The following is a 27,381-nucleotide window of genomic DNA, read 5'->3' on the forward strand; positions in this document are numbered from 1 at the left end:
GTGACAGCTCTCTGTGGCTCCTGGAAGGGTCCTGAACTGCTTCTGTTCTGGCGGTGCCCGCTTCTGCCCATCAAACATCCTTTTTGTCCCATTGACTTTATCCTTCTTGGATAGTGCTTGTGAGCTCCGTTATGTACACAGAACGGGCTTCAGTCAGAAGCGACATCTTTGGATGCGGATCCAGGGAAGAGGGAACAAAGGCATCAAAATGCAAGTCTTAAAAGGCGATGTCTCATGGGGGTGGGGCATTTGCTCTGTCATTTGCAGCTTCAGGCGACGCTTCTCTCTTGGCGTGAGAGCTTTGCTTCAAGAGGTTTGCAACAAACACCACCCCCCTCCAGCTCTCAGGTCGCTGGGGTCGGTCAGGGCCGGGACCGGCGAGGGGACAGGTGTAGCGTCCCAGGCCGCCGCTGTCCTCCCGCGCAGCGCTTCCTCGCACGGGGGGGGGGGGCGGGACACACACACGACACGGCAGACTTGCGTGCCCCTCTGAGGGGCTGGGACCGGAGCCTCACTGCGGGGAAGGAGCTGGAGAAACCTGTCGCCGGATCCGGGAGAGCTTCCTCCCTTCACCTCCGCTTCTGCTGTGCCGGTCCCGGCGCCGCTCTCAGCCTTCTTTTTGGAGATAAGGAGGATGGGTTGGGGAACGGCAAGCCATTGTGCCACGGAGGAAAGCGTTGCAGTCCCTATAGGCGCGAAACTTCCTATCCCTGGGGTGAAACGAAAGTCTTTGCATGATCGTAACGTGAATAAAGAGCATCCAGAAGGCAGGCGGGTCCTCCGGGCTCGCCATCCCCCGCTCTGAACTCCGCGCTCCAACTCGGCGGGCCCGGAGCGCCAGTAGGTCCGTGCGCTGGGGTGGCTTCGGATCGCTCCAGCCCAAGCACGCATCGGGGCAGCCCCAGCTGCGGGGACAGCCCGGCCCCTCGGCCGCGGCAGAGCCCCGGGGAGCCAAGGTAAGGGGCGCGAGGGGCGAGCCCCGCAACATCGTCCCTGGCTCAGGCTTGCCTTGCCACCTGACGCCCTTCGCGGCGTGACGAGACATCCTTTACCGGGGGGGCGGAGGGGGGCAAAGGCTGTGGCCACCTCATCCGCCCTCCCTGAAGGGATGGCTTTAGGGCGAAATTGGCAAGTGGGCTGTCTCTCAGCTTGTCCCCAAGGCGTAGAGCCTTGTGTGCAAAAGGGGTGGGGATGTGGCGGCTTTCTCGAGGAGGTTTATTATTATTGGGTGGAGGAGGGGGGAGGGGGAGTCTGCCGAGCAGACAAAATGCGGAGCCCACCCTGCTCCGCAAGTCTGTATGTGCGCGAGGCGGGCGGCCGCGGCTCGTCAGACACGGAGGTAGAGAAGTGGGGGGGGGGGGGGGGGGGCAGCGGCCAAAGTGAAGAGGGTTCAGCAGCAGCCAGAGCATGCTCTCCATGCAACAGTTCCCTGCCCTGCCTGCGGAGGAGGAGCGCTACCGGCAGGTCCTCTCCGCCAACCGGGTAAGGAGAGCCCGAGGGCGCTCCCCTCCGCGCGTGGGGCCACCTGGGGGCCACGGGGCCGGGGGCTTGCGAGGGTGGCTGGTTCCACTGCTCGGCGACCCCCGGGGTGCGGGCGGGGGGCAGCGCGCTCAGGACGACATCTCCGACCGCCGCCGGGTGCCAGGGGTGCCGGACAGCAGAAGGGGGGCGCGGCCGCCGGTCCGGCGGGGAATCTCGGTGCACTGCCTGCGCTGCCGCCGCGGGGCCGAGCGGCAGGTTGTTGGGCAAGAGGAGAAGGGGCGAGCCCTACCCGCGATCTGCCGTGGCGAGAGCGAACCCGTGGCTTGCAGGCAGGGACGGTGCCGTGTTCCCGGGAGGCGCGGCCTGGGGGGCGGCCGAGGGCAACTGACTGTCTGCGCCCAACCTGCCGCGGTGGAGCCGTCCCAGAGCGCTCCTGTGTCGAAACTTGCGCGGCTGTGCGGGAGAAGCACCGGGACGGCCGAGTTCAGAGGCGCAGGATGTAGGTGAGTCGCAGTTAACAACCGGCCGTTATTAGCGTTTCACGAAGGGCTTAGCGGCGCCCTCTCCCCAGTTCTCCCACAAAGTGACAGGGAAGATCAATAACCTGATGTGCCTGCTAAGTGCTCCGGCGCTGGAAAAAGCGGGGAGGAGTTGCGCCCAGCCCGACGGCAACAGGTCCGGCAGGATTTGCAAGAACAAAGTTGGGGCTTGACCTCCAGCAGGACGGCTGTGACAGCTCCACCGGTGGCCGGGCTCCCGGGGAGCCGATGCACCGTGACCTGGTCCCCGGCGCGGTAGCTGCCTCCCGGCAGCAGCGAGGGCTGACTTGACCGTCGCGTCGGAAACAGCCTGGGGTCGGGTGGAGGGACTCCTTCCCTCTCCCTACTCCCCCGGCTGTCCGGCGGGATGGTGCCGCTGGCCCCCACCACCCACGGGAGGTGGTCATCCCGTGGAGTGTCACAGACGGGGGCAGTTAATCCTTGCAGGGAGAAACAGCGTACCTGAGCGGTTGCAAGTGTCCGAAGGGGATAGCGCGGGTGTTCCCAGTCTCCCAGCACACCCCCTGAGAGGAGGGATGAGGGGGGCGGAGAAGCATGCTTTGCCTGCCCTTATAGGAGAGGCTGCACGGGGTGGGGGGGCCTCGTACGAGGCGGCTGACGCGCTAGTGCGAACCTGCGGGCTCAACCCCTCTAGTCTGCCCTTCCCTCCTCTAGCCGGGGAGCAGGTGTCTCCCCGGTGTCCCCGGTGCGGGTGGCGCTGTCATAGGCGGAGGCACGGCGAGGGCCGCAGGTGAACAGCGGGGCCGGGGGCAGCCCGGGGGCAGCGCTCCCTGTGGCGGTGCCGGTGCAGAACCCCGCGGGGAGCGAGCGGGGTCGTCTCTCCACCCGGCGGAGCGGCGAGGTGACGCGCAGGAGTGCGGGGTTCGATGCTGGAGCACCCCAAGGGAGGGCGGCGGAGCTTCTCGCGTCGTCACACCGATCCGCATGCGACCGAAATGGCGCGGCAGCCGGCTTCACAAGTTTGTAAATACGACAGTATACTTCCATGGGATGGTTGCTCCCCTTGATTTAAAATGCAGAATCCTTGGACGCATTTCATGGCAGACGATTAATTAATTAACTTTTATTTTAAATTATTAGCAGTCTGGCTGAGATGGTGAAACTCTTAAGTGAAATCAAATATCTAGAGCTTTTAATGCATTCACGGGGCCTCTTGGGAAGGTTTAGCTTTCAGCAGTAAAAATACGGGAATGGATTTTTCCATATGGCCACTTACACCCTCCCTGTGTTTCTAAAAGATGGGCCAGTCAGCAGGACTAAATTGTAATTCTTTACTTTTGTTCTTGTCAGGGATGCTTTAGCTGGAGATCTCTGCTATAAGCTCCTCCGGTACTGTGACACAGGCAGCGTTGAATTAGTGTATCAGTGAGGTAATTCAAACAGCTGTGAAGGAATAATACAAGGATGTATAGAACCACTCTGCTTATGTGTCTCTGTAAAAGCTGGTGACATCTCCTGAGTGTCTCGGACATCAAGGTTCTGTAAGAAGCTGGGGGCTCTTCGGGGGACAGGGGAATCCCAAACAATGTTCAAACCTCCTTTAGAAAGGAAACGCTCGTGACTTTTTGCCCTCCTCCATCAGCCGTATATGGGGTACCTTGACAGCTGGCTTTTTCTGCCCGTGGGGAAGCCCGGCCCTTCAACCTCTCATATCATCATCACTCAGCATGGATTTTTAAGGAAGCCACTAGTACTCATTTTCCGGAGAAGGCTCTCAGGGTGGTGAGCTCCCTTGCCCAGATTAGAGGAATCTTCTTGCCTGTTAGTATCTGATGGGACCATCAGGACAAAACATTGGTTTTCCTCAGTCTTTTGGAGCTGGGACTGTAAAACACTGAAGAAAATACTCACTTCCTCTCCAGAAACGTTTGCTGGCACTCAACTGTGTGCCTGTGGTAGCAAACTTGAGTGTGCAGTGAATCAGAAGTATAAGATGGTTTGAAATGTGTCACACTTGGAGGTGTTCTATAAAATATGCAATGCACACAGGGCAATTTAAGATACCTGTATTATTGTTTAGCTGTTAATTATGTATTAGATGATGTCTGCAGATACAAATGGACTGTTAACAGTGCCAGTAATTATTTAAAAATGCAGGCTTACTTGAATGTAGGAGCTTTTTTTTTTTTTTTTTTTTTTTTTTGCTAAGCTGATATACATGTTTAGGTCTTAGCACTCTGCTCCCTCGACGACCATTACTGTCCTGCTGTTATATTAAGTCCATGCATTGCCAGACACATAACTTCTTGTCATTACTTACACGGCCAAGCGAGGAGTGCATGCAGAGGCTGAGGTGGATAAGCACCCAGACAGAAATCTCATTTACCAGAAGGGGAAGGGTTCTTCCAAGAGAAGGCAGAACAGGCAAGGGAATGTTGGGAAAACCCAGCAGCTCCTGCTCTCACTGCTACCCAACTGCTCTAACCAACAAGTGCTGAACTCTAAATAAGCCTTTTGTACACAAGTGGGAAGACAGTGCTTCCATCTGTGTGCCGTAGTGGCTGTTTGGGCTCTGCTGAGGCTCAGCGGACTCAGACCATCCCAGTACAGCAGGCACAATATAAGCACTACAGGCACTTCCGCAAGAGATGGGAGCTGTGGCTTTGACCCCACCTGGAACAGGAGGCCGTGGATACCAGGTTGTCTGCTTTCAGGCTGAACAGCACGTGCTGCGAGGCAGTTACACACAATGGCACTATCTCCTGGTCTGGTGAGGTTTTAAATGATGGCGGCTACCGCTACATTGCATGGGAAGAGTCGAATCCTGTCAGCATGTCAGGTATCCTTGTCAAGCGCTTACAAGGCCAAGTGAATGCCTTGTTTCTGAATGCCAGCCAGGGTGTCAGGCCACTCACAGCAGGGCAGTTCTAGGCTCGCACACGCAGCGTAGGTCCTTCCAAATGTGACAGCCAGACACCTCCTGATTTTTAAATGCCTTCAGGACGAAGCAGCTAAGCAGCAGGGCTTGAGGGGTAAGTCTGATTAAAGTTTGAAATACTGATGTTTCTACTCTGTCCCAATTTCTTTTCCTACCAAAAAAAAATGGACCTCATAAATGGCAGACTGGGTAAGTACAATTCTCCAGCGCCAGAAGAGAACGGTAGATGACAAACACCTTGTGAAGTGCCAGATTGTCACAGTAGGACAAAGAAAGCTTACATCCTCCTTGAAAAGGTCTTCGCACACAGAACAAGCTCTGAAGACAGTGGCCAGATAGGCTCCAGTTTGCCTACCTCATTGCCGCTGTATTTTTAATTCTAGTGACCCTCCACAGTCAATTTTTGTCTGGAACTGTCCTGAGCCTCAGTCTGGGTGCCAGGGCATAAAAGCCCCCCTTCAAAGTGCTGGGATCTGTAACTGGGGGAATTAATATATGTGTGAATATTAATTCATATAATATATGAATTAACACATATATGTGCATCCTCACTTCCTCAGAGGTTGCAGGAGGAAAAACTGGGGAAAAAGAGAGAAGGAAGAGCGCCTGGGCCGTGCCCAGGTAGCTTGCCTCCTTGGCCCACGTCGCAGCCTGTGTGTCCTCCGGCCGGCCCGGATTGCCCCCTGTCCCCAGGCCAGGGCGGCGGCGCAGCGGGCCGCGGGGGGGGGACGACACACGACTGGCCAGCGCAGGTCAAGCCGGGCGGCGCGGCGTGCCGTGCCGCGGCGCTTGGGGTTTCCCCGCCACAGCCGCCTTGACCGGCTGTGCTGAGGGACGGGAGGCTGTCTGTGTGTGTGGGGGGGCTCGTTCCTGGGTGTCTCTCCCAGTCCGCAGCCCCGTGACAGAAGAATATGATGCCGATCGCATCCCTTCCCTCTGTCACCCGCCCCTCTATAAATAACTCTCGCGGGGCTGACCTGTCAGATTCCCCCGGCAGAGCGGATCCCCTGACCGGGGCGCCTGCAGTGGAAAGTCTGAATGCAAAAAATACCGTAGTAAAAATAGAGCACCCGGGTAGCCTCTCCGGCAGGTCCTAGCGCCGGGGCCCGGTGGCTCTCGGTGCCGCACCGGCCCCGGCGCTGCCCGCTCCCCTCGCGCTAACGGCTCTCCTCACGCTAACGGCTTCCCTCGCGCGAAGGGTTTCCGCGCGGCCGGCGGCGCCTCCCGCCAGCGCTCCGGCCCGGGTGTCAGGCCGGCCTAACGGTGAATTCTTTCCTCTTTTTTAACTGTCAGATGGAAGCATAATTAATTTCTGCTATTCTGCTGTGGAACAGACAGTTCCCTTCCAAGTCGTGTTTTTAATTTCGGCTTGTCTTTCTAGTCAGCAAACGTGAAAGAAATAGGGATAATGGTTTAATATCCTAAATGTAAAAATAATAACGAGACGGCAATCAAGCAAGAGCTTGCCATTTCAAAATGAGATCAGAATCTTGCTACCTCTGAAGTCTGAATTAGATTTCATGCCAGGCCTACCTTGTGCAGAAGGCTGCTACCCTAAAGGGATAGATTCTCCTCAGCTGCGGTTTCAAGCCACTATAATTTAAAACAATGCTTGTAATGATTTATTTGTGCATATGCTGTTATTTCTGGCAGTTTTACCTGCGAAATCTGAGTATCTGCAGGTTAAAGGCAGCGATAGATACCAGAAAGTGTTGCTGCTGTGCCTTCTGGTGCATCCATGTTGCAGCCCCTGGCCCTCGGCGCCCACAGGAGCATGGCCTGCTCTGGGGGTGGTGGGGGGTGGTCTCAGCTCGCAGCCATGCACCTGCACAGTCCCTTGCTCACCCCGATGCTGTCCTGCAGGACGGGAGAAAATAGGAAGAAAGAGAGTGAGAAAGCTTGTGTGTCAAGATAAAGGCTGGGAGATCACTCACCAATTTCTGCTGTGGGCAAAACAGACTTGACTGGAGGAAATGAGTTAACTACTGATTACTATAAATATTTAATCACTGATTCAGGTATCGTGAAACCTCTGTGGTTGTCTGCTCCCCTGTCTCTCTTCCCCAATCCCCAAATCACGAAGGGATGAAATAAATCCAACTGTCCTTCAGTTCCTTTCCTCCATCTCTCTTATCAGAGTGGAATCCCTGCAGCATCTGCTTCTTTTGGTGCCACGCAATTTATAATTCTCTATTTTTGTTAGTGTTGTTGCCAGCATAAGGTAGTTCTTAGAGCATTGCCCTGTAGAAAGTGAAAAGAGGCTGAAAATCAGATACTGTCAGAGCTGCTTTGGAATGGTTTATGCTTTGATGATTCAAGCCCTGCCGCTCATTGCAAAGCATGTTTCCCACAACAGTATGTATTCTGTGGGAACCCATGCTTTGCGTACATGCTAAATCAATGCATATTGCTTTTTTTTTTTTTTTTCCCAGAGGGAACACAGAAATTGAGGCAGTTTAAAAAAAAATTTCCTCATAAAATAATCCGTGTGGGACAGCTCCTGTAAACCTGTGGGAAAGAAGATTGTCAGGTTGCATCATTGCGGGTGCTCCTGTAAGCTGCTGCTCTTCCTGAATTCCAAGGCTCATCTTTTCTTGCAAAAGTCAAGTCCTTTCTTCACCCAGTCCTTAGTGGAAAGGAGGTGAAAGTAGCCATGAGTTTCCTTCTTCGGGACTGCATCAGACTGCATCTATTACAATTCATGTGTCATAGTTCAGAGAGAGTTCAAGATCAATGCTCAGTGAATGGTGCTCATGGCTGGTCAGTGATTGTCAAAGTCTGTCTTTCCCTTCTTCTCTTCCTCAAACCTGTAACACTCAGTTCTGCCATATACAGAACCTAGTGTTTTAAAGACTAATGTGCTAGAATCTTCTACATCTGAGCTGTTTGATACCAGAGAGATTTAACTTAACAGTGATTTAACAGTAATAGTAATTGCCCACAGCAATTGCCATTGCTCATCACCTCAAAGAGCTCCCAGTTGCAAAATAGCCTATACTGTCACTCCAATATTACTGAAAGTTACTTGAAAGTGTCTCAGACTCAGGAAGCGTTTCCTAGGAAAAGAGACTCATTTTTTCTCCTGCTGCCTCTGAATGAAGCAGTAAGAAATCACGTGCTCCTTGCATTGTTCATCTCATTAGATTTCAGAAAGCTGCCAGGGCATGCTCTTGAAAATAAAACCACTGGTGGCATTAAGGAGCTTTCCATCCCAGGTCTCTCAAACATGCAGCTCTGCATTCATGTAATAATACAGCATATATCTGTAATATACAGTTCTGTCTGCTCTGGACTTCCATGGGCCAGTGGTGTGACATGGAGATTTCTTCCATTGCTCCTGCTTCTGATGTCAAATCTTTTGCTGAGTGGATTATTTTTGCTATGTTAAAGTTGTCCCAGAACCAGTGGGACCTGGACATTATAGAAGCAGAACGTGCTACAGTTGTCAGGCTTTCCCCAACCTTCTGCATTTTTGCATCTTCAGTAAGAAATACAGATGGCTGAGCCCACCTTGCCTTAACAGCCTGTACATTTTTGCCATCACACAGTGTTGAGGGACAGACATTGCTGAGAGACAGCTTATTGTGTGAAAGATGCTAGTTCTCCGCATGCACAAATATTGTCCAAATGGATATTATATCTGAAAGAATATCAGGAACTGTAGGGTAAGTAGCTATCTTTTTTTTTTCCCTTGCTGTTTGATTTGTAGCAACCGCGTAACAAAAGAATTAAGTAGTAAATGCCTTTTTTAAGCTTCAGTTTGTCCCTGCTCAGCTATTTTAAAGGTGTAAGTTTAAATAATTTGTAGTACATGTAGACAAGGCTAGAAAGGATGTCTTAAATGATGATAGAATATGTTTAGAAGTTATTAACAATTCTCATTTCCCTATAAAGTCGGAGTGTATGGAATAATGTTGGCACTGGTCTCGAAGGACTAAGAACCCAGATGGTTTCCATTTGCTTTTTCCTAATCATAGATAGGATTATTATGTGACTCTTGGAGATTTCCAAAGAAAATCTGAATGGGAGGAAAGCTGGCATCCGCTCAAGGGATTAACAATTAAATTGAATAGTCCTAGCCATAAATGCAGTAGGATCTTCTTTGACAAAATATTTCACCAGATTGTTATTGTTTCTGTGACTTAGATGGAAGTTTTTATCCTACAAATCCTTATGTGATCCATAAACCTTTGATACTATATCAAAGTCATAGTCAAATGCGTACACCAATGTAAAAGTGCCTTATTAACCCACTTTGTCTTGAGTTTTCTGTATCAGCTCATTGTTTCATAACTTTCACAATAATGAATAGATTTAATCTCTAGTCACCTCTTCAGTTATTTCTGTCAAGATGTCCTGGTAGTTTCAAAAAATATCCTTATCTTTATTTTCTACTGCTGAAGCAAAATGTTCAAAGATGCCATGTTTCTGAACAAAGTGGTATCCTACTGAAAAATGAATGAGTCACCTCTAAATTTTATAGGTAGTAGGTTATCAACCTGTGAGACATTGTGTAAATCCATTTTCATCTTTGGGAAGAGGACTAATAAATAGCCAGCTATGCTGAACAGATGAAGCTTTGCTTTCACTCTAAACCATGTCCTTTCCTTTGATCAATACTGCTGCTGCTCTTATCCTGGGTCCAAGGATTAGTATCTTCTATTCACAAATCAGAAAAAAGTCAATAAAGTTAACATTATGCATTCAAATCCAAAATTTTATTTTCTTCTAGGCAGACATTTATAGTGTAAGAATAATCTATACATTTTAGAGAAAAATGAGTAACAAATGCATGAAACATAAGGAGACAAATGCTTCTAAGAAGATTCCTGTCATTTGTTTAGCTTGCACTCCAGTTTAGCATCCAATTCATGTCATTGAAAGCTTCTGATTTTAAATAGGTTAAGTAATTGTATAATCAGCAGTGGGCATGGCACATATATGACGTACCGGTCACCTTCAAGTTCAGAAGGCTAAGCCTACTGATCGACCATTAATAGGGGGGAAAAAAAAGGTATGTCCAATTATGAGGTCTAGTTGCCCTGTGTGGAATGGGGCTTCTGATGGGATTTCTACACAGGTGGTGACTGATACACTGAATGGGAGTCACAGGGCAGGCAGGATTTCTTTTTGTCCCTTCTAGTTTTCCAGGCTTAAAAGCTGCTTTTAAGAGGAGATTTTCCTCTAATTGTATCCCTCCACCCCCTCAAAGTATTTTTTCAAAATCTTTTTATTGCCACAAATTAGGCCACTTAAGTGTTTTGGGGTTTTTTTTGTAGGTTTTTTTATGGTTTCCAATTTTGCTTTCTGGTGCTAATGGCTCTTGTGCAGACATCTGCTTATTGAATTCCCAGCAAAGCAGGAACCTGAAGCGAGTACTTTGTAACTCCCCTGCCTGTTGCTTTGTGATTCTCAGCAATGTATAGCCAAAGACTTGCCATCGCTGCTGTACTTGCTTAACAAACCTCAATGCAGTGAACAGCTGGGTAGTCAGGAAGGCATTAGTGTGGTCTCTGGGTGCGTTCAGAAAAACAGCATGGCACTGTTGAAACTTTCATGAGTAATTTTTGCAAGCCCTGGAAACTTAAAGAAAACTAATAACCCCCCAAAGCATAAACTCTACATTAATTAAAGATTGATTTCTCCGAAACACTTTCCCACTCCCTGCTGAGGTAGACTGAATGGATGTTCATGTTCTGGTGTTGAGAAATATCAGATGATGCTAACCATAGTCTAGTTCTTAAAATGAATGTCTTCCAGACACTTCAGTTCTTGAAAAATCTTTTATATCTTCCATATGTTTACTAAATCTTGCTCAGCTTATGAGGCATGGCACATCACACATCTTTGCCACCAGCTGTTAGTAATAAAGAAGAGAGAGCTTAGAATTGTAGTAAGTTTGCCATCAGCTGAACTATTTCTTAATGTGAATGTTCTTGAAAATTCAACAAAGTTCCATTGTAAATATGGGAAGCACCCATTGCTGTAGTTGCAAGTTTACATCACTGAAATTCTAAGTAATTGCAAATCTGTACAATGTATAAGTAAGTATGTAAACAATTAACATTTATGCCAAAGTGGAATCATTATTCAGCAGCACTTCTTTTGCAAAAGGAAGAGATTCAAATACATTGCTATTGTGAAGAGGTGATACTTCTGTTCTGTAGTAGTGACAAATATCCTTTTTTCCCCTCTCTACTAATTCAAATTTCGAAGAGTGATCAGTACTGACCTTATATGATGGCTAAATGGTGTGTCTAATTCTCATTTTAAATGAGGTGGAGAGCAGTTATTGGTATCACACTAGACACATGGAATCCAGCAATAAGTTTGCTGAGTAAAAAAATCCAAACACAACTGTGGTGTTCCAGTTATCTGTGTGTTTGAGACTTTAAGTGAAAATGTAAGTCAGGAAGGTTAAATGTGTTTCAGGTTTCTGCTTCAGCCAAAAGAATCTGGCTGGACATGGCATCTAGCACCAACAAAATATTTCTTTTGGAAAGAGGTACCCAGCTTTGTATGACATCTCCCTTACTGGGATACTGTGTATTTCAGATTGGTATGATGACTCAATATGTTTATATTTCAGTGGTTAAAATAGGAGTAAATCTGAGTATTTTTTTCATGGATGGGAAAGGAGGTCTGGTCATCAAAATGAACTTTGAATGAATTATGTCAGCAATTTGTAATTTTTCTGAGGACATGGAATTTCCTGGGAGAAGTTACAGGATTACAGTGAACTCGAACTGTCAGGAAAACTAGTGCATTTCATTGTGAAAATAACAATTCATGTGATAATAACATGCTTCTCATGCTTGCTGCCTGGTTGTATGAAAAGGTTTAGTTTTGGGTTTTTTTCACTGCCTTGCTGTATGAAGTTTCCCCCCCCCCCCCCTAAATTGCACTATTTCCTTTCAGAATAACTATGGCATTTTTGTTCTCAAATTTGTGTACACTGGAATGTGAGTATTACTCGTATTTGCAGACAAAAGCTGCTTAATATCCAATTTCTTATGCTGCCTTAACATTTGTTCTTCAGTTGGTCCATTTCAGTTTGGCTCGCTGGTTGCTGTAACACTGAAAATGAAAGATTATGCAAAACCTTTTTTCCAGTGACTTTTTGCCTGTTCCTGTTTTCAGTGCGTGACTTTGCCTGCACCTTTGGAGGATTTATCTTACATTTTCTACTTGTTACAGTGACATTTAAAGCATGGTGTTACATTTTTTGGATGATAAAGTAATCAAATAGAAGTGCTGTCAAATCAAATTTTCATGTGAACAGGACAAAACTGATAAAAAACGTGGAACATTTGCAGCTTCTGTTACTCACTCCCAGGCATTTGAATGTTGTGAGTCCGCCAAAAGAGGCTGTAAGAATAAGTATGTTTAAATTTCTTTATATATGCTGTTGTGTGTTTAAGCTTCGACACTTCACATGATCAGTTTTTGCTCTGTAGAAATGAGAACTGGGAACCATCTTGCCTTACAGGGAAGGGAAAGCCGTAATGGCTGGTATGGTCATGTGAATCCAATATCTAGAACTTTAAGACCAGCATCATGACAGTTGATAAAATCACAGGAGCTGACAACAGAGCACTGCTTCAACATTAGAAGAGGAACAGTATCAAGGATATGGAAAGAACTGCAGATAGTTTTCATAATCTAACATATTTTCCATACACGAACTATTGCTTGGCTGGGTAGCACATTCCTTAATGGCATTATGAGGACTTCTACAAGGCCACCTGTTTACTGCTCCCTAATGACATTCTTTCTGCATTTCATGGTAGAACTTTCTTGTGTTCTTTCCACTTCTTTCCAGCATAAACACTACATACTTTGGTGTATGGCTTGCTCAAGATATATTGATGCTTCTGATCCAACAGTTGTCTTCTACATTTCTTTGTAGAGACCCATCATGCACAGAAGATACAGACAGTAGGCTGTTAGCCCTAATGATTTTCTTTATTTGGAGAACATATGTTAGGTTTGTGGTGACAACAGCAGGAGATATTTTTATCAAGTGCTTCTACTATGATTCAGGCTGTTTTATAGACGAGTAACTTAGATATTTTTTATGTCTAAAAGGAAAATTGCATGTTACCATAGGCTTTTCACCCATAAACCTTAATGTAATCTGTCATTTCTGTGCTTTAATATCACAGGCATGTTATTGAAATGACACCCATGAGATCAAATTCTCCCCACATCTTGCAGAAAATAAACCATGAATTTTAGTCCGATGAATTTTTAGTCTTTCTGTAGTCAGATGGGACTGTATTTTTTTCCATCTTACTTTTTTCTGCCTCTGTGGTTTCAGAAAATCAACTGTGAGCAGTCTGATCTAGCAGTCCAAGATAAGCCTAGGATTTTTTTAAAATCTGCACTGAAATTAGCTCACAATTACTTAGAATCATAGAATCATAGAATCTTTAAGGTTGGAAAAGACCTCTAGGATCACCAAGTCCAACTGTCAACCCAACACCACCATGTCTACTAGACCATGTCCTGAAATGCCATGTCTATATGCTTTTTGAACACCTCCAGGGACGGTGACTCCACCACCTCTCTGGGGAGCCTGTTCCAATGACTGACCACCCTTTCAGTGAAGAAATTTCTCCTAATATCCTACCTAAACCTCCCCTAGAGCAATTTGAGGCCTTTTCCTCTTGTCCTATCACTTGTTGCTTAGGAGAAGAGACCTGACTATAACCTCCTTTCAGGTAGTTGTAGAGAGGTTGTCAGGTCTCCCCTCAGCCTCCAGACTAAACAATCCCAGTTCCCTCAGCCACTCCTCATAAGACTTGTGCTCCAGTTCCTTGACCAGCTTTGTTGCCCTTCTCTGGACACACTCTAGCACCTCAGTGTCTTCCTTGTAGCGAGGGGCCCAAAACTGAACACAATATTTGAGGTGTGGACTCACCAGAGCCGAGTACAGGGGGATGATCACTTCCCTATTCCTGCTGGCCACACTATTCCTACTGCAAACCCAGGCACATTGCTGGCTCATGTTCAGCTGGCTGTCAACCAGCACACGCAGGTCCTTTTCCTCCAGGCAGCTTTCCAGCCACTCTTCCTCAAGCCTGTAGCATTGCCTGGGGTTGTTGTGACTGAAGTGCAGGACCCAGCACTGAGCCTTATTAAACCTCATACAGTTGGCCTCGGCCCATTGATCCAGCCTGTCCAGATCCCTCTGCAGAGCCTTCTTGCCCTCAAGCAGATCAACACTCCCGCCCAACTTGGTGTCATCTGCAAACTTACTGAGGGTGCACTCAATCCCCTCATCCAGATCATTGATAAAGATATTAAACAAGACTGGCCCCAAGACTGAGCCCTGGGGAACACCACTTGTGACCGGCCGCCAACCGGATTTAACTCTGTTCACCACAACTCTCTGGGCTCAGCCTTGCAGCCAGTTTTTTACCCAGCGAAGACTGTATCCGTCTAAGCCATGAGCCACCAGCTTCTCCAGGAGAATGCTGTCGGAGACTGTATCAAAGGGTTTACTGAAGTCCAGGTAGATAACATCCACAGCCTTTCCTTCATCTACTTCATGGTGTGTTTACTTTACTGCAGTCATTACTGAAAAAATGGCACTCAGGTAAGCAGTGGTTGATGGCATTTCATTAGGGACAGAATTTTTTAGGTGTCAGAAGAAATCATCTGATGTTTTAAAGCATCCTGTATTCTGAATATATTCTTGTTTAATACAAAACCTGATTGTATTAAAAGCAAATGACTTGTTGCCTTAAAAACCAAAACCTGACATTTCCAAACTACAGTGCACATAGTATTTAAATAAAAACCCATCTTTCTTGAATTGAGTTTTCTAACAACAGTGGTAGGAAGGGAACTTGCACCAGTATTCTTCAAGCATAGAGAATATGTTTTGGTCTGGTGCTGTCCTAAATCTATTTAATGCCAAAATCTCCAGCATTTAGGGTTGGTTTCTTTCAGTCTGCCCTCGAGGATTCTGCTTCTATGTTTTCTTGCCCTTCCCTTGCAAAAGGGAGATAAATGTATATCTACAAGGTAGCTCTGCCTTACAGACTTAGAGAACAATTCAGAGAAACTATTGACTACAGAGAGAGTTGAGGGAGACTGGTTTCTTATCTTGGCCACTACCCTGGAAGCTTGAAGTGAGCCAATAAGCATGTAGCAGCCCTGTTTCCTTCTACAGGCCCATTTTTCTCTGAAGATTCCATTATTTATGCCTCTATTCCATTATTATTAAAATTGAGAGGACAGTGAATGTCTGAAGTTTAGGCAGATACCATTGGTATACTAGAGCACTTAAACCTGGTGCATCTATTCTTTGTGTACAGCAATATTTGGTAGCAAGAGGAAAAGAAACAGTATCAGGTGTGTGGTGGGTTGACCTTGGCAGGATGCCAGGTGCCCACCAAGCCACCCTATCCCTCCCCTCCTCAGCAGGACAGGAAGAGGAGAAAAATAAGATGGAAAAAAACTTGTGGGTCGAGATAAAGGCAGTTTAATAAAGCAAAAGCAAAAGGCTGCACACAGAAGCAAAGGAAAAAAAACAACCTGAAAGATTTATTCTCTACTTCCCATCAGCAGGCAATGTCTGTCCACTTCCTGGGAAGCAGGGCTTCAGTAAGTGTAGCGGTTGCTCTGGAAAACATTGCAAATAATGAATGCCCCCTTCCTCCTCCTTTCTCTTATCTTTTATTGCTGAGCATACGTCATATGGTATGGAATATCCCTTTCGTCAGCTGGGGTCAGCTGTCCTGGCTGTGTCCCCTTCCAAGATCTTGCCCACCCCCAGCCTACTGGGGCGAGGTGGGGGGGGATGTTGGAGAGACAGCCTTGGTGCTGTGCCAGCACTGCTCAGCAGTAGCCAAAACACTGGTGTGTTATCAACACCTTGCTGGCCACCAGTACCCTGCACAGCACTAGGAGGGCTGCTATGGGGAAAACTAACTCCATCTCAGCCCAACCCAATACAATAGGATGCTTCATTAAATCCTCATTAATGATATAGGAACCATTAGCACTATCTCTAGTTTTATTTCATATTCACCACAGAAACTGATGGGAAAAAACCCCATGTAGATGTTCAAGTGATGGAAAACTGGCAAAATTGGAAAACAGGAAAAATTAAGTTCATGCTTGCTGAGTCACCGATGATGATTTTAAATAGGTTTAGTGTTTTTCATGAGGTCTTTTCCTGTAGAAGGGAAAAATACAACATGCTGTTTAGTTGCTTATAAATATTTACTTTGCTATTATACAAAACTAGCAATTCATGGTGTTTAGAGAAACAGGTCTTTCACAATCCAGCATTCTTTTCTTGAGCAATCACCGAAAACAAATTTGGATACAACAGTTCCTTTTAGAATCTGTGGTAATAAGTTGTCAATGCAAAGATTGAAGTTTATTGTTGCTTTCAGGAGTTGGCAAGAAAGAAAGTGTTTGAGGTTCTCCTTTAGTAGGAACATTTGCCTAAAGTAGCTAGTATCCACAATGCCAATAGAATTTAGAAAAAAATTTCTCACGGAAACACAGGAACATAAGAAACTCACTATTTTCACTGGCACGCATTTAATGTTTCTCCTAGGTTAACTCTGAGGCATCTGTACAAAGGTGGTGGTAACTCTGTTCTCAGTTATATGCTTGTGCTTGGGATGATTATCTCCTGTACCTCTAAAATAGTCAATATCACCTCCTCCTCACAAGAAGAGTAAAAAAATTTGATGATTAATACTATTTCTGTGTATTTTCTTAATTATCTGAGGATACAATTTTGTTGTTTATTGACAACATCATAAGTTTTTTTACTCCTAAGACAAACTCTTTCTGGAATCATGGGTCAGAATTTACCTTGTATTACATTGGGTAGAGTTGGGCACTTTTGCCTGGGATTTTCAAGAAGTGTATCTTGATTGGGAGTCATTCCTTTAGGAAAACGAGCTGGATTCTACGTTTGTTTGTCTTGAAGAAACTGAGAGTCAGCTCCCAAGTGACCTAATCACTGGGCTGTGTAGTGATGGTCCTGCTCCCTATTACGTGGCCCAGCAGAACTGTGTTCTTTTTTTACAGAATATCATGACTTCAAGGGATAGTGTGCTCTGATTCAGGAGGACTCTATGTTCAGGTGGTTGTGATACTCTACTGAGTTGTAGATCTAATTTTTAACTAATTCTGTCTGAAGAGGGAATTGAACTCAACAGCCCCATTTCCTGTGGGAGCACTGTAACCACTGCACTGTTAAAAAGGGCAATTTATTTCAAAAGTAGTTATGGCAGCTGTGTTTTGGGAGATCCGTATTCATAACAGGGCTGTGCTATTCCTCTGTTACCTGTGCTCAGACCTCCCAAGGGGGTCTAATTCAGGCTGTGCAAACCAAGGTTATGGAATTCAGGGAAGCCTGGCATGGGTAGCTGCTAAACTGCTATATTCCAGCATGACCAGAAGCAAAGCTTCAGGCAGACTTTGAAGACTTTAATATGAAAATGTAGGCAAGTGTGGAAGTTACATAGCCAAGCAGGGATTGTCTAAATGTCAGTTGGATTTAGGTTCCTAAAAGTCACCTAAATCCTTATCTTTATCTATGCCTGGATATTTGAGGTGTTACTTGCAGGTAAGAGCAGTAATTTAGCTGAGATATCCTGGAAAAAAAAAAAAAAGCAAAAAAAGTCATATGGGACACTGCACTGGATGGGTCACCAGGAGGTCAAGTAACATGTGATGCTTAGCAGTGTCAGAAAAGGTACAAAAAACTGCACAATGCAGTTTTCTTAATTTCTGCTGTCTGTACAGTGTCTAGTAACCAGGGGTATCAGGAATAGATGATAATTCTAATATTATCAGCAAGGAAAGTTTCCTTACAAATAGTCTTTGTGCCATGCTGGAAAAAGAGATATTGCAGAATGATGCCTACAGTCTTCTCAGTCAAGGCAGTAAAATGGGCAGTGAGGTTGGGAGGTATAAATCAAGTCTCTGTGCAGCAATTCCTTAAGAAATAATTCAACCTCCATTTGTGCCAGTCAGTCTGGTAACCTGTTCTTCACAGAAAGGCACTTACAGCAGAGTCAGCCAAAGGGATAACCTACAGCGACTGGCATTTACAAGACTAATAATATATACATTGTAGACCTCAGTCTCTCGAGGCTCTTTGGGGAGAGGCTGTCAGGGTAATGGATGCATTTGCGCTCTTGCATCCTCTCACGACCAACTTCAATGTGATTGATCTTCCTGACAAAGAGAATAAACTATTAGTCATCCTTTGGGAAGACGTTGTCTGGAATTAATAATCCTATCATCCATTTTCACCTTATCATAGGGAAAATTGTAGTTATTTTTAGTCAATTTTGAATAAAGATGTATAAACTTTATAAGAACAGTTTCAATCTTGCTATTAAGTATTAATTTGGAATTTTGTTTCTGTTTAAAAAGTATAACATTTTTCCAGTATATGAGATCATAGTCTTAATGGAGTTATGTTTTACAATATATATACATTAAATACATGTTTAGGTTTGAATTTTTGTACTTTGTGCAGTTCAACTGAATTCAGAAAATATTTTTTCTCTTTTCCTTTACATTCCATTTATAGAACAGAAAATATTAGTTGCAAACTCTACAGAATACTGTACAGAATACTGTACAGAATACTAAGTTACAATTTTGTAAAGTACTTAAAAATGAGACGGCATTATTCTGCATAATAAGTAGAACAGTCCTTATCACTTCTATTGTCATTTAAAACAAAGATTATAATAGTTGTTCAGTTCCTTAATAAAAGAAAGTTAAGACCATGGAGCTCTTGAATAACTAGTAGTCGATTAATTGTAATTATAAAATAAGCTGTGTTTAGCCTTATTGCATAGTTTTATTATGTAATTTACATTTTTTTCAAATTAAATGCCTATCCAACTTATAGTTTGTCAGTAAGGTTTAGAAATTTCAGTGAAGCTGTAGGTCTGTGGATATTGGGTGAACTAAATGAAATTATATGGATTACACGAAGCTGTCCACCAAAAAGAAAGTTTACATACAACTCTTTTTTAAGAATCAAAAGCCATTTATAGCATATGTTTAAATCATATAGCTGTTGTGTGTAATGGGGAGGACTGCTATTGAAAATTGAGGAGTTACTAATTCGACACCAGAATGATAAAACTGTGATCTTGTGTTTTTCAGGTCTTAGGAACAGATGAGGATAACATGGGGGATGGTTGCTCTCAGAAATTGGCTTCTGCCAAGTTCCTTCGACTTTTGCTCCTAATACTGATTCCATGCATCTGTGCCCTTATCCTTTTGTTGGTGATCCTGCTTACATTTGTAGGTGAGTGCTAATGGAGCAAATTGATACATTTTTAATTAAGACTAAAACAGACTAGATTCTCAAGTGCTAATGTAATTGTGGACATTAAAGATATATCTTAGCACATCACCAAACAAACTAATCTACCTAGTGACTTAATGATGTTTGTTGCAAAGAAATAAATGAACTATTTAGATTTAGATATTTAAAATGTATTTAAGGTACCAAAGAGGAAACCTTTTCTGAATTTCTCAAAGTAGATTTTTGAGGAGCACACTACCTTGAGCATATAATATGTAGATGGCTTTCAGCAGTCATTTTACAAGTACAAAAAGATATTTATGTTAGAACTTTAGATCATTGTCAGTGGAATGTAATATTTATCCCTTTATGTCACACATTGATGTGCAAATCTGATTTTTATTTTCAGGTGAAAGTTAATTTATAAATAGCCACAAATCTTTCTGAACAACCTACAGCATATTACTGTTTAACTAAGGAAAAATGTGTTCATTTCTTCTAAATATGAAATATGTATGAAGGTAGAATCCCAAGTATGTTTTGTGGAAACTTGTTCTAGGTATATTAGATTTCATAATGGCTTAGTCTGTTAACTAACTCTGTGTCTGTTACAGAATTAAAAAGTAATAATTTATTACCAAAAATTGTTTAAAAAGCCTTCTCTTTGTTACCTTTAGAGAAGCTGACATATCATTAAATTGTTTCAACTACAACATGAGACAGTAATGCTATGTTAAAACATTACTTTTCCAGTGAAAAAAAAGTAAAAAAATTAATGTTCTGCTTTCAGTGCTGAAAGTTTCTGCGATTTTTACTTCTTTTGCTTTTTGTTAACAAGAATATTTTCTAGTTGAGCTTCCTTAAGTACTTCAGAAGCACATCTGTAACAAAGTTGAGTAATCCGTGAGGTATATAGATATAAATCTATTTTCCTGTTCTAAACCCCAACTTCAATACACATCATACAATCAAAAAGTTAGCAAGCACAGGAAGAAACTAAACATGTCTCAATAGAACTTTCAGCACTGTCAAAATCAAAACAACTTAAATCTGTTTTCTCAATTCAGTCTGTAAAGGATTTGCAACAAGACGTGGTAGGCCTGTTCTTTTCATTTAGCTTAAGTTAGGGAAGTAAAAAAACCCCAAAGCTAGTGAATGTTATGATTGACAAGTAAGTCTTGGGATGTATCTTTAAACTAAGAACAGTCTGAAGTGGATTAAGATCAAGTAAGTCTGGCAATTAGGAAATATGATGCCAATCAATTTACTTTCCTTATGTTTAGCATTCCATTTGTATCCTTCATATCCTCTGCCCTAGATTTTCATTCTTTGGTGAGAAAGTAGATAAAAAAGCAGGTGTATTTACGTCAGCTCTACTCAATCTCCTCCTCTGAGGCATGTATCGACATAACACTCATTAAAATGTATGAAATCCTCTGGGGAAATGGGACCTGTTCTGATCCTACTTAGGTAGCAAAAATCAGGACTGTCTCCTCTTGAGTCAATGTAATTACTGTAGGGTAAAGAATAAGGCTTGATGTTATTACCCAAGTCTAAAATTGGCAAAGGTCTCTTTAGCATCTTTGGAATTAGCATGATTGTAATTTAGTATTCTTCTCTCTCAGTTAGCAGCTTTCATTTTATGTGCATTGATAGTCTAGAAATGAATATATCTGATGACTGGAATTAAATGAACAAATTCTGTGGGCATCTTTAAAGTGTGTGCAATATAATATAGTCAGTTCTATTTATTGAGAATACACTATGTCCAGCATAGTAGTTCATATTAATTTCAGATCAATAATAACTGAATTCTGTTATGGTCTAATATTGGTATGATGACTTACAATGTAAGAAATGAGTTGATAGTCCTAACTGGCTAACACAAATTATTTGATATATAGGAAATTCTGTTCTTATTTTTTCATGAAATGGAGGAGTTAAATTCTGTGGTTGTCATTCTAGTATCTTTCACTGTTGCTTAGAACATAAATAGAGAGCTCTAGTATATTGTTTAGAACATTATGAACTTTTTTGATTTGACTTTGGTAATGAACTTATCAGAAAATTAGGCCTTTTATATTTTGCACGAAAGTGTTTTGTTTCCTATGGTAAATTTGTAGGTAATTATTCTTTTCCTTCTGTAATATTTTCTAAGTAAATGAGGCATATACACACGAAAAAGTGTACATGCACTGTAGAATTTTCCTATTCACTTTCCTTACATCTGTTTTGTTTCCTGCACATCATTACAAGGTATGATGTTGAAGAAACTTAAAAGTTGATATGGGTGGAAGAAGACAGGTAGCGCAGAACAGTTATACTGTAGTAACAGAGAATATCATACTTGAGGTGTGTCATTGGGGCCTGTTTTCAGAATGTGTCATTAATCAACCTTTCAAAAATTATTTACCATCAAAGTACTCAAAATGCAAGGCCCTTGAAAAAGTTATTTTGTTAGAACTGTGTACAAAGAAAGGACAAAGCAAATTATCAATAGAGAGACAGATTTTTTTGACTAAAGATACAAGACACTTTATGGTCCATAGAAGAAAATACCAAGCTGAGTTGTTTAGCTTTGATTTCTCTTAAGTACTCTTTGGCTCTGCATACTCTTCTGCCTCTCACCAGGAGTATAGCATGCTTGTCAACCTGTAGAAGAAAACTTTGTAATGAATGAATGTTGTTTCACTCATTGAAGTAGAGGCAGTACCAGTTGCTATGCAGGAAGTCTAACCTTTAGACCATGACCGTAATAATTTGTTTGTTGCCTGTGTTACATCAGATGACAGGAGGGCTTAGGAATGGTGATTGCTTTGGACTGTTGGAGACCTTACATGCAAGACCTTGACCACGAAGACTTAACTCAGCAATATAAATTTGAAGGGGGAGGAAAAGTCTAAATTATACATGACTAAAATTACTGATATCTTACAATTTCCTCTGACCTATAGACATCAAGAACCTTCTAATAAGTCTGGTCCATAATTTTTTTTTCTGGGGATTACAGTTTGTGTAGTATAGTAAATTTTCATTACTTTCCAGAAAAAAACCCCCAATAACTGAATCCATGGCTTGAATAGCTAAATCTTTCTTTAAAATGGAGAGATGTAAGATCACCTTCAACTTGTGTTAGAATCTGTAGTCTATGTCCCATTTTGCTTACACTGAAAAAAACCCCTTAAGTAATGAATAGTACGCAAACATTACAAAAGTGAAAATTCGCATGTTTGTAAGAATGAAAAACCTCTGGCACTCTCATTCTTTTCCTTGCAGAGAGGAAGTATTCTAAACCACTTGAAATGTTGTTTTTAAAAAGTCCTTCACAGTTGGTGAGCATTATACCACATTAAAATTTTTTTTGATTGTACTGTAATTGCTTACCATTGCAATTATTTATCTAGGAAAACAAAATGCTTTATATTTACAGTTCCATAAAGGAAAATCAATTACATCTATTTTATAGTGATAAATGCATTCCATAGTAGATGTCTCATTCCTCCCATTCTTTCACATCAGTATCCTCAACTCATGTGGTCTTCTACCACCTCCTGCTAACAGCCATCCACAACTAATGCTTTGTCCGTTGTTTTCTGTAGAATTCAGAACAAGTCTTGTGACACACATAAAGAATGGTTTCATGTATGTCAGACTTTTACAGTCCAGATGTAACTTTTGGGCATATGATCACATTGGAGGACCACATTAAATAAGACTGCCTTTCAGGCAAGCAGCATACCCTCTTTGCACAATGTTAGGCATTCATGCATTTTGCAAAATAATATTTTAAAAATCTGTTAGTCATCAACACTGGTGGGAATAAGGATTACAATTAAAGTCTCTAAGGTGCACTGTTGACTATGGATATACAAATGATTGAGGTTTTGGTTCTCTCACTGTCTTTAAATTATCAGCATGCCGTGTCGTTGTGGTTTAAGCCGGCTGGCAGCTAAAACAACCACACAGCCGTTCGCTCACTTCCCCCTGGCCCCAGTGGGATGTGGGAGAGAATGGAAAAGGAAAAAAAAAAGAGTAAGACTTGTGGGTTGAGATAAAAAAGGTTTAATGGGACAGAAAAGGAATAACAACAACAACAACAACAACAACAACAATAATAATAATAATAGAATATACAAAACAAGTGATGAACAGCACAATTTCTCACCACCCAAAGCCAATGCTCAGCTAGTTCCTGAGCTGCCCTGCCTCCTGGCCAACCCCCATTATATATGGAGCATGACATCATATGGTATGGAATATCCCTTTGGCCAGTTTGAGTTAGCTGTCCTGGCTGTGTCCCCACCCAACTTCTTGGGTTGCCCCCACCTTCTCGTTGGCAGTGCAGTAAGAGAAACTGAAGAGTCCTTGACTGCTTGGCAACAACTAAAAACATCAGTGTGTTATCAACATTATTCTCATCCTAAATCCAAAACACAGCACTATACCAGCTGCTAGGAAGAAAATTAACTATATTACTGCCAAAACCAGGTCACATACAATCTTGTTCTTTGTACCTTTCTCAAAAACACAGGAAGATAAAGACCTCTGGCTCTGACATGTATTTTGAGATTAATTTTGGTTCTCAGTGAGAATTATTACAAGTGTTATGTGTGATGGCTTGTATTCAGCATTTTAATTTTCCTCTCCTTAAAAACAAAGCTCACTCTAATAGCTGCATTTTTATTATCCTTGTATAAGTGTGAATCAGCCTGGCCAGTTCTCAAATCCTTCAGTTATTTGGGAAATCTGTAGCAAGATTCTGTCCATCTGAGAGCTGCTGTCAATTCTTGCATGTCACTGGTTGAACAACAATCATTACTATTGTATTACCTGTGAGACGTGTATTCTCCTTTCCCTTCCCCTCCTGAGAACACAGAAGGACCTGTGTCTCCTTCACAGAAATAAACATTAGGAAAAGTACATTATAGTAAAATTGCTAGGCTTAGCTTTGTGGCTGTTGGATCCTTCACATTCATAAGGTAACATGCATATGTCAAGATTTCCGTATCAATCTGGGAAGCCAGCTTTACTGGCCCATAAAGAACTTTTTGCCACACAGAGGAAGTTAAACATTGCACAGAGTTACACTCTAGAGTAAAAGGATCATGATCTGTGAATCATTTGGAGATGTTGGTAGTCCTTCAAGTGATGTCAAGCCTTGAGGCACATGGCACGTCCTTAAAATCTAAAGTGACTAGCAGCACGGAGATCCATAAGTTATAACTGTGAAAGCAACATGAAATAGAAACAATTCCGTTGTCACTCAATGGCAATATTTGCTGTAAGACAGGTGTCTAAATTTAGGAGTTTAACACTAACATATAAATAAACCATTTGGTCCTGGGAGTTTTTCTGATGGAAGATGGTAATCATCAGCTAAATGATCTGCTGGTTCTTTAATATGATCTTGCCAACAGAGCTATATTGTGGGGAATGTCCAAAGGAGTGTATACCAGAGCAGCCTGTATTTCACCCATCTATAAAAACTAATTCAGTCTAGCAAGCCTTCTTTACTGATACACCTGGAATGGTGGTGGGGGGGAAGATGCTGTGAATACAGCTCCAGGTCAGAATGTCTGCTGTGAGACATCACTGGGGTCAGTGAGGAATTGTTCTTGTGATCTAGAGAATAAGAATGAAAGTCTGGCAGTCCATCCAGCACAGATGGACAGAAGGTCACAGTGACTGAAGCATGGATTCTGGTGTGGTGTAACTGATTCCCAAGGAGCCCATGGAGCTTTATTCATTAGTTGGTGCAAAGTGAGTGTTTAACAAAGGCATAGAGTTCAGGATTGGTTTCTGAATTGCAGTAGAGCCATTATGTTACATTTCATTTCTTAGGCTAAGAAAAGCTTTATAAATAAAAATTTCTAGTTACATGACACATCATGATCAAGACACAGGAAAAAAGAAAGACACTAAATAAGATTTTTTATTAGACCACAGTGTTATGGCTGTAACTGGAAGCTTTCAGGCAACAACAGTTGTTAGTATGAAAGGTAGCTGCTGTCTTCCCCTCCAGCCCTTTAGTATGATCATGATATTTTTGCTGAGACTTCATTTCCTGAAAGCCAGAAGTTGATGAAAGGGAAAATTCTCTCCTTTCTGCACAGGACCTGGCTTCATTCTGCAGCTTCTTGAAAAGATGCCTTCCACAAAGTCTACTTTGAGTTCCATTTTATCGGGGAACTGATCCATTATTTGCAGAAGTCACCTGTTAAGCTGAAAAAAAATGTAAATCACAACTAACATCCTTTTTGGCCCCTTAGGTAGCTGGTGATCAGTTTAAGGCAATGTCTTTACTTGACAGGAGGAGCAGGATAAAGTCTATTACTGCAGCTCAACTGATGTGCAATAGTTTGGTGTGCTATGGGACCTCCATATTATCAGCGATGTGCCCATTTCTTCAGAGTCATAGGGACAAACCCTGCAGAAGAAATCTCAGTAGGCACATGCTGGTTAGTTATAGTAGTGAACCAGCTTTTTATTCCCTGTGGAACTAGGAATTACACATACTTTGGTAGGCTGCCTTGCTCTGTTTCATTAGCTTTTTAAACAAACTTGGTCTTTTTGTGATTTCCTGCTGTGAACTGCTAGAAGTCACCCACAGCACACACTGCCAAAATCTCAATTTAATAGCCTGAACAGTGTGACTATTTCTTAGATCTCATAACCGTCCATTTCAGATCTTTAAATAAAACATTAATTCCCCAATAGTGAACAGCAACTGGAAAATGATCAGTAAAATTGTTGGCAAAGCATTACTTTGAACTGAATGAGCTTGGTGCCAGTTGCTCGGTGTTCTACCAAACACAATGAAGGCCAGCATGCTGTATATTTCTGTCATCTGGACATGTCCACCTGTAGCTGGAGACACAAATCCAAAATGGTTACAGCTATTTCTCAACTAATTAACTACCTGGCTTATGATGTACTATCTACAGCTGTATGATTTACTGTCTACAGCTCTGTATGAGCTCACATCTGAAGAACAGTTGGATACAGTGTGCATGTATACATGAATAAAATGCATATTCTGTATGTGTTGTATGGCTGTTAGCAGACATTGATAGAGAGTAATTCAGTTCTCATTACTGAAGAGATTAAAAAAAGAATTTATTGTTTTAAAGCATCACACTGTTTTCTTAGGTATCTTAAAATTTAAATAATCCCTTCAGGGCTTTCGATGCTATAAAAAAACTCCCGTAAGCTTAATTTATGATTGAAGATATACAGTGGTATTTTTAGGGGGGGAAAGGATGAGAATCAAAGCAAATGGGAGCCTAACTCAGGGAGTGGACTCTATAGCCTGGAATTAAGTGCTTGAATTCCCTACTGTGTATTGGAAAGATGAGAGGATAGGAGGAGAACATGGAAGGAGAACAAGGTGGCTTAGGAAGGTGATCCAAACCCCTCACATACTAAGTGGAAGCAGAGTTGTCATCTAAAGCTAGCCCGTGGGGAGTACCAGAGGTCTACGTCTACCTCTATCAAGGGCCTATGCACCAAAGACCAGACTCATGTTATTTTGTTGGGAAAAAACCTGTTAAAAAGAATGTTAATAGTACTCATTGTCATCTGAGATGACACAATTGGGAAAGCTTTTTGCATAGAAGAGGTTTATTGTGTGGTACACCTGTGAAGAAGAGAAGGGGAGTTGTTATCACTAGGAAACTGTGAAAACAGAACAAGAGATGCTGTTGTTGGAAAGATGGGTTGAAGAAGCAAACAAGCATTTGGGGATCGCAGTGAAAGAAGTAAATGACCTTATGGGTAGTGATAGGCATAGATATTATTTGTAGTTCCAGAAAAAGAAGGAAATAAGGCTGAGTGGTGAGGGTATAGGATCCAGTGGGTAACTTCAATATTTTCCTTAGCAATATTTATTGGTCCTCTGTATTAAACCAAAAGGGTTTTTTAAGCGTCTTTTAAGAGTTTACCTGTCTTGTAATGTATTGCCTGCTATTCTGCTGAATGATATATAAATAGCTAATCATTTTTACTTTAATTTTAAATCATTATTCATAGCTCTTCGGGACCGACATTTTCCAGGCTTTTTCTATTTTTGTGTTGAGTGGAGGAGAAGAGAGGAGCCTTGGGAGGAGGAGAGAGAATGTGAAAAAAATCCCCAAAGCTATTTTTGAGTTATGGAA

The 27,381-nt window shown here is 42.8% G+C and overlaps 1 protein-coding gene across 1 annotated transcript in view; it reads left to right on the plus strand.

The window, feature by feature from the left end:
- Window positions 1–1,290: 1,290 nt before the first annotated feature.
- CORIN (corin, serine peptidase) overlaps window positions 1,291–27,381 on the plus strand; it is a 151,238-nt gene continuing 125,147 nt past the window's right edge. Inside the window, exons 1-2 of the mRNA XM_075752210.1 lie at window positions 1,291–1,482; window positions 19,084–19,228. Coding sequence (XP_075608325.1) covers window positions 1,408–1,482; window positions 19,084–19,228 — 220 coding nt within the window. The 5' untranslated portion in view covers window positions 1,291–1,407. The remainder of the gene's footprint in view (window positions 1,483–19,083; window positions 19,229–27,381) is intronic.

The sequence above is a fragment of the Balearica regulorum genome, chromosome 4 (genome assembly GCF_011004875.1).
Source record: "Balearica regulorum gibbericeps isolate bBalReg1 chromosome 4, bBalReg1.pri, whole genome shotgun sequence".
Taxonomy (NCBI): domain Eukaryota; kingdom Metazoa; phylum Chordata; class Aves; order Gruiformes; family Gruidae; genus Balearica; species Balearica regulorum.